At 42.9% G+C, this 8,360-nt stretch overlaps 1 protein-coding gene across 1 annotated transcript; it reads left to right on the top strand.

Annotated features, from left to right (window-relative positions):
* Positions 1 to 531: 531 nt before the first annotated feature.
* On the top strand, positions 532 to 2,027 carry LOC146193196 (uncharacterized). Its single transcript, XM_084602614.1, has 3 exons — positions 532 to 919; positions 1,076 to 1,176; positions 1,899 to 2,027. The coding sequence occupies exons 1-2, from the start codon at positions 666 to 668 to the stop codon at positions 1,170 to 1,172; spliced, it is 351 nt and encodes a 116-aa protein (XP_084458740.1). The 5' UTR covers positions 532 to 665; the 3' UTR covers positions 1,173 to 1,176; positions 1,899 to 2,027.
* The last annotated feature ends 6,333 nt before the right edge of the window (positions 2,028 to 8,360 follow it).

Raw genomic sequence — 8,360 nt, 5'->3', positions numbered from 1 at the left:
GTCATTAAGGGTATGACGTGATAGCGTCTCACAGACACGGATGGTGTTTCCTCATTTCTTCAATTTTTTACTTATAATTCTTAGCATCAGTAAATAATGGCTTTCCATTCTGAAGTTTCACCTCTGAATGTATTTTTCATTTTCAATTATTTCATTTAACCAATAGAACAATTCTACAAAATTTTTAATGAGCATCATAAAAATATTGTCTTTTCATTTTGACCATTTTGACACCATTGATCTCCCATTTTGCTGTTTTTTTATTTCTTTAAATCATCAGTAATATATCAATTACAATGATTTCATTAACTTGCCGTCACCTATCACGCACCAATCAATAAAACCACACATTACCATGATACTAATTTTTATGCAGGCCTCGATTATTTCCGACATTTGCTTCCAACTATTGTGCTGACTATAACGCAGACAGCTTTTGAAACAAATGATACGTATAGGCTATATCACTTAATAGGTGCCATTGACTTTTTAATTCTTAATGTTGATCTTTACTCAATGTTCATTTCACAGGCCTCCATCCACTGTTTGCTTCGAGTGACTCCAGCGGACCATCGAATACAGATTTCGAAGAGGTCCACAAGAAGAGAATCTTCAATTATCGCCTCAGCAGGGCTCGTAGAGTCGTAGAAAATGCCTTCGGCATTATGGCCCAGAGGTGGCGCATACTGCGCCGTCCTTTCAAGGCGAAGGAAGATAATATTAGAAAAATCTCGGCATGTATTGCTTTGCATAATTTTCTAATGAAAGAATCTCCTCTCTCTCGAACTGCATATTGTCCATCTGGCACAGCTGACAGCACTGATTGGCAAGGGAGGGTTGTTGACGGAACCTGGAGATCCGAAGACGACGGGAACTTAGCACTCAATGGCTTGCCCCACACTGGCTGCCATTCAACCAGGTACCAAGACATTGCAGCTAACTGTGGATCATCTGCATGCTAGTTCAGTAATTTGTTAGTCCTTAGCTCATATGTTGTTAACCTCATGAATAGAGCAGGCATTTAAAGTTGGCGTCATAGTACTTGATGCGTGTTTGCACAACATTTGCATTACAGGCTTGCTTACGACGTTAGGGACAGACTCTGCCAATACCTAATCAGTGACGGGAAAGTACCGTGGCAGGTGACTATGGTCAGGGGGAACGTGGACTGAAAAGGTAAGATATATGGCATTAGTATATGTGACATTTTTTTTTCTTTTCATAACCTCACAGTTGTGACTAGTTGGTTGGATGATAGGAGCGTCTCATTTGTAACAGGCTGTTGGAAGCTTCCACAATGCTCGGGGGCAGTTGTCATACTTGGCCAGTGCCTCCTTCATTATTGGGTTCAGAATTTCAACATAATGCATAGCATCTAATTGTGTTGCAGTCAATGTGACGAAAGGAAACATTGCTTCAAGAGGAAAAGTACCACAACTTTATTTTATAGTGAATTAAGGGTCGAGCATTAACATTGCTTGCCTCATTTAGGGTACATGATGTTGTCAATTTCATGCATGGCATCGACTTGCTCGAGTGGGCTTAAAGCTCTCAGTTTTTTCACCAGTGCCATACCGTAACGATATGGCAAATCGTCGTCTTGCTTCTCTGTGCTAATAGCTGTAATTCTCTGCAAACATGCTGACACAACTTGAAGGTGCATGTCCTCTGAAGAGCTGGAAACAGAATTTTTCTGGTAAATGGGCATTAATTTTATATCAAAGCATTTTACCTTTCTGTGGTGCTGGCAATTTTTCGAGCCTTTTCTGGCCTTGTACAGCTATAAAATAGACAACTCTGTTAACCAAATTGTTATAATAAGCATGTTACATGCACTGCATAAAGGAATTGTATTTGTAACACAAATTTTGTGCACATGCACGTCAAATACCTTGCAGATTCGAAGTCCTTGTCTCCTTCCGGCATATCCTGTGACCTACAATGAAGACAAAATTGCTGTCACCATTTCGAAGTGCTGTAGTGACTAGGTTTTGTTTTTCACCTTTCGCTTTCTGTACTTGGAAGGAAATGTTTCCCAGGTGGATGTACTGTCTGGGACTGTGCAGGAACCTGAAGAGGTTCCTGCGGCTGAGGGTCTTCTTCTGCATGTGCTTGTCTGCAACGGCACCATATAGTGCGCCATGAACAAACCTTGCATGATACTATTCGGCAACAAGTAACCTTCACTTCATTTGACAAATAAAAGTTAGGCAATTAAGCTCCACATTTAAGGGCATGACACATTATCATCAATGGTTCCTTGTTCGTTATATCCTTGTGTATCTATTATCTTACACTAATTCATTAACATAGACATAAGTTACACCGTTATGTGAAAGACCACCCAACAGAATTAAGCTGTACAGTGTGCCTACATTGTTAAGAGTTGCATTTCCTTTGCAAGTTTTAGTATTCTTATACTGCAGTAAAAATGTTACTATGTGCTTGGTTCCATGTATTCCTAAATGCTCTTTGTTCATGTCCTTACTGCCGCTCTATTCTGTTCTGTTCACCATTTCCGTTGCCCTCCCCCCCCCCCCCCCCCCCCCCCCGCTTCAATGTGGTGACCAATTGTTTTGATGTATTCTTACATGCTTTTTTGTTACATTGCCTCATTACTGTTATAGTTGGTTCATTGTTTTTGCTTCCTCCCTTATTTAATGCTTACTGGGGCTGTTAGGGTAAATAAATGGAAATAAAATATGTAAAACTAAGGCTTGAAACATTACTGCCGACCCAATCAGTGAAGATGCCATGAGTGCTGTTTAACATGAAAGGCTTGTGAATGCTTGCATGTTTTGAATTACATAACATTTTGGTACATATGAAGGCTTCCTTGAAAAAAAAATATAAATCCCAAGTGATTTGATATCTTTGAAAAGACAATTAAACTAATTTGCTTTTGTGCAATCTTCCGTGTTGCACGTTCTTTGACAATTCATTTCTGTATCTCCAGCAGCCCTAAAGGCACACATTGTAGTGTTCAGAATTGAAATCATTAAGCGGTAATTTTTTTAAAAAGGCTGACCAAGGTTCTGTCATTGAGATAATGGTTCACGTAAGGTTGCAATACAAAAGCAGCAGTCTTAATATTGTAGGAAAGCACATATACATTCAAGATTTTGCTATTAGTTTGGAAGTCCTTGAGCCATATGTGTCTCAAGGACTTGCAAAGACAATATATGTGTGTATAATGCAATGCTGTCACTCACTCTTATGCAGCAGAAAGTCCAACATTGGTGCAGAGGCTGAAAAAGTTTGAATATTAGTCTTCTTGAACAGTAATAATATATGTACAGATAGCGTCACCTTTGTGTAGAGCGCTTGAGCAGGACCATATCGGGCTAGAAAAGTCAGAATCAGACTCTGGCTCCCAATTACTGGGCAAGGTGCTCATGTCTACCTTGCTTCTAGGTGTCTGTGGCACTACTTCCTCTCGTGTTTTGCCTCTACAACTGAATAATTGCGGCGAAAACTGACTTTGCTTACAGAAAAATGCATCTTTCGAGCGCTCTACACAACAGGGATGCTAACTGCACTTTCTCGTACCTGTTGCACACGTTACTGTAAAAAAAAATAATTGCTGCATTATGTGCATTTCTACCAAGGGACTTGCTACGAGAACAGGATGTACGGCGCATTTGCAGAACTCGGTTCACCAGCTCCCTTTCATTGTGTTATCTTAAGGAATTATCTAAATATTCACATGACGTGTTCAGTTTCAGTATTGACATAAAAGTTGCAACACACAAGCAGTAGTATTATTATTGTGGGAAAGCATAAATACATACTAGTTTTTCTAATAGTTTGCAAGTCCTTGAGCCATATGCGTCTTAAGGACTTGCAAACAAGACATGTGTGTGTATATGGCAGTGCCGTAACTCACTCATTTGCAGCAGAAAATCCCACGTTGATGGAGAGGCTGAAAAAGTTTGAATATTAGTCTTCTTGAACAGTAATAATATATGTACAGATAGCGTCACCTTTGTGTAGAGCGCTCGAGCAGGACATATCGGGCCACAAAAGTCAGAATCAGACTCTGGCTCCCAATTACTGGGCAGGGTGCTCATGTCTACCTTGCTAGGTCTCTATGGCACTACTTCCTTTCGTGTTTTTTTCCTCTACAACTGAATAATTGCGGCGAGATCTGACTTTGATTGCAGAAAAATTCATCTTTCGAGCACTCTACACAACAGGGATGCTGACTGCACTTTCTCGTACTAGTTGCACACATACTGTAAAAAAAAAAAAATTGCTGCATTACGTGCATTTCTACCGAGGGACTTGCTACGAGGACAGGATATACGGCGCATTTGCTGAACACGGTTCACCAGTTCCCTTTCATTGTGTTATCTAAAGGAATTATCCAAATAATCACATGAAGTGTTCAGTTCTAGTCTTGACATAAAAGCTGCAACACGCAAGTAGCAGTATTATTATTGTAGGAAAGCACAGATGTATTCTAGTTTTTCTGCTAGCTTGCAATACTTTGAGACATATGTGATGTTCAGTTTCTTTTGTATTACAAATTCAAAGTAAACAACAATGACTGAACTTACACTGGTTCTGGGGAAACTGGCTCCATAATTTCTATCATTGCGTCGTAGTGCTTCCACTTAATTGCAGGGATGTCCGCGGCGCCTGCCCCATTTTTCATCTTCTTCTTAAGCAGATTCCTCTGCTTCAGAAAAGTATCTTTCAGGTTTTTGAATTTATTCTGGCAAGCGATTCCTACAAAATAGGAGTCATGGTAATACACCGAATTTCTTCTCTATACAAGCAATGGTCCGGCCTTGCATTAATCCTCGAACAACATGCCACATACGTACAACAGCGCAACGGACGGTACACTAAAAACGAGAGTTCGGTTGGACACAAACGTCCAACCCGCACTTTTATTACATTCCAGACGCATGACAATTGATTTCCGTGGCTAAATTTTTCGATAAATTGGGCTTACTTGCATATTAATTCATTTCGAGCGTTTGGCGAAATCACTATACAAATCCAGGCAGCGAGCCTCGCAAACGTAAGCACCGACCGCGGTATCGAGGAACTGAGTGGGGGCATACCAAGATGCGTGCACTAAATTATAATAAACGGCGCAGATCGGGTAACGTTTATCTGCTCGCCAGAAAGATGTCCAGAAACAGTTGAGTACTGTTTTCATGCACCCTCGAGGCCTCGACTTCACGAGCGACTAGACTGACTGCCTGAGGGAAGCTATGTACGCCGATAAAGAGCGTCCAGCTACGCTATGTGCCGTGCCGAAAGCAAAAAGCATTAACATTCATTTATTCACTAAAGCACGGCACATCTGACTCATGAAATGTGGCAGTATGAGCATCGACATGCTATTTGCAGGCAAAGTAAACAGAAGGGGCATACGTACCGCTCATGCCAAGGGCGGCGCCAATCTTGTTCCAAATGTCGTCTTTTAATAGATTGTTTTTGTGCTCCGGGTGACGCTTGTCGTACAAACGATAGAGCTTCACAGCGTCAATAAGCATTTCCGCAGTGACGCTCATTTCTTGTCGCACTACGAGCACGCCGTCCGAGCACGCCGTCACCATGCTGCACCGAGCGACACCGCTCAAACTTTCCTCGCCTTCCTATTGGCTGATGGGATTCGGCGGAAAAAAATCCGGCGGCGAGAATCGGTCCCGGACCGATTCGGCTTTCCGCCGCGATTTCCGGCGGATTCTCTCCCGCGGCGGCGGAAATCGCGCGCTCTCGCCGCCGAATGCTCAAGTGTGAACGAGCCTTAAAAGTGTATGCACACCCCGGACCTAATCGCGAACCGATCGGGCACTAACTGACTGAAAAACTTTGTTGAGCAGAGGTAAGTGTGGGATGCCTAGTCCGGGACTCCAGCGGCTGCAGCTGATATCCGTGCGCGTGTCAGGCACCTGACCTCTTGTGCGAGGTAAGCCATCATGCGGCGAGCATTCACACGACTATAGTGCCTAGAATATACTGGCTAGTGTGCCGAGGGCGCACGCTGGCGTGGCCGCCACGGCCTTCCCGCCGCAACCGCGGGGCGGCGCTACCAATAGCTAAGGTGCTATCGCTCCGCGTTCGCGGCCTTGGCAGCATAGGCGGCATATAGGTCCGGATTGCGCGCTGCGCTTTTCACTGCGAAACCTGTCTCTTGACGGTTTGAGCGCACTTTTTGTCTAAAAACAGTCTTGGTGAAAGACAATCGTACCATCCTAGAACTGTGCGGAGAAAATCATACGCTGAAATAGCGCTCGAGGAAGCGTTTAACAAATACTGTCTGCTCCATGTCTGCTATATAACTGTTTTATTTATTCAGCTGAAACGGATAAGGTCTTAAGAAAAACACATATTGACTTCCTGATATCCAGCGAGAGAAGAAATTTGAAACAGCCACCTAAAGTTGACACGTTGGTTGCAATAGTTTGTTTTGATTAAACGATCGAGTCCGGTCCGGGTTCAATATATTGCTATGAAATATTCCGATGACGATTTTATTTGATCTGGAGCCACTCGATTACGGTCCACGCATCGCGATCGCGGATGTAGGGTATCGTATGTATCTTCCTTCTGAGTGAGCGCTCAGTCAGCTCATATCCCAGGTGGTTGTCTCGAATTATGGCAACTATATTCTTAATCACGATCTAACCCGGAACGAACGACGACGACTGTTCCGTGTGACAAGGTATCAGAAAATACCCTTAATATTTTACACTGTTCATTCATCCAACTTTGATACTCTTGGGTCTTTTCTTATGGTCCATGGTATACCGCAATGCCGCAGTCAAGTGCTACGAACGTCAATACGGGCCTCATGCTTTCGGATAGGTTACGTCGACGTTTCTGCAATTCAGTCATGCTTATTGCTAAGGTGATATATATCAGGTTAGTGACGTTTTATAGCGTCACATATAAGCTACAGAAAAGAAGGGCGATCTTGCTTTTTCGTACCATATGGCACGCGCGCATGTTTTCAAAGATCGCATGCGACAATAAACACAAGCAGTCTGAATCTGACTTCAGTTTTGGTTCTTACTCTTTATTCATTTGTTTTATTAGGAAGTCACCTAATTGTTGCTTCATACATAAATTATTTTTATGTGGTGTGCTTTCTTTTGTAAGAGAAGGAAAGGCAAGAAACAAATGTGGTGATTGTATCATTGATTCTTTTTTTTTTAAAGTCTACAATGCAGTAAAATTTGAGCAAAAAGGCGCAGCAATAATAAACAAGTAAAAATATAAAAATGCGCCGCTAAAGCAGCTAAGGGTTTTGGAGAAAGGCCGCACATATGACACCGCAATAATTTTAAAGTAGTATGATACCGATTTGTGGGGTTTTTGTTTCCACTTGCTAATGATGCGCTAGATATTCCTGTATAATTTTCCACGTGGTTTTTCGCTTACCACCGCTAAGTAATCTATAATTAATTTTACTTTCTTCACCAGTTTCGGTTTCGCGGTTTCAGCAGCCGAGCTTTTGTTGTGCGGTCACAATTGTCTAGGTCACGCGCGGGATTAAAAAAAAAAAAAGCTTCAACCGCAGACTCACTTATTAGCTCCTCATTTTGCGCTTTCAATAGAGCCACTTGTTCTGCGCTCCATGCCAGTTTTCTCTTAGCTCTTCTCAGAGCGCGAGAAATGTTGCAGCATTTCATTGGCTGGTTGCATGCTTTTTCCTTCTTTCTTGCGCATCTTGCGTAAGCCTCCGCTGGTATTTGCATTAAGCGCAGCTAACCGCTTCAGAGTTGACGGTCAAGCGACACTTTTTCTGCAAAATACATTCCCATGAATGATATGTGCTTCCTGAATCAGCTGGTTGCAGGCCACATCCGGAACAAAGACGTACCCTCCAGTGCACTCTCTTCTAAAGCTCATCAGCTTTAGATATTGTTTTATTGTACGTGCTTGTTTTTTTTTCTTTTCCGAGAATAAACACTGGGGGGGGGGGGGGGGGGGTAGCGTCCACAGAGCTGCGTTCAGGCTTCAAGCTTCCAAAAGTTATCATATTTTCTATGTACGAAGTGGCAAAGTTCTTTTTTTATTTTTCGGCTTGATAACGCGCGTAGGCTACAGAGCCAGCAGGTGCTTCGATTAATTTCGTCCAAGTTGCAGGGATGTAAATTGAGTCAAACGGATCCTGAGGTTCAAAGCTGCACATCTGCTGCTGCGGGCATGAGTTCTCGCTCGGCTCTTCTGCTGCCGGCTCCTCGGAAGCATTGTCAAACATCCTTGACGGTCCGTGGCTGTCCTCTGCACCACTGGCATTACTGGCACTGCGCTTTTGTCGTTTAGCGGCCGGTTGGTCACAGAGGTTCCTCAACTTCCTTTTCGATGCCTTCTTAGGCAGTAGGTGGTTCGGATAA

This window comes from Amblyomma maculatum, chromosome 4, assembly GCF_055883805.1.
Source record: "Amblyomma maculatum isolate TAMU_Amacu chromosome 4, ASM5588380v1, whole genome shotgun sequence".
Lineage (NCBI taxonomy): Eukaryota > Metazoa > Arthropoda > Arachnida > Ixodida > Ixodidae > Amblyomma > Amblyomma maculatum.
Note: the sequence above shows the minus strand (reverse complement) of the source record. Positions and strands in the feature narration are given on the sequence as shown.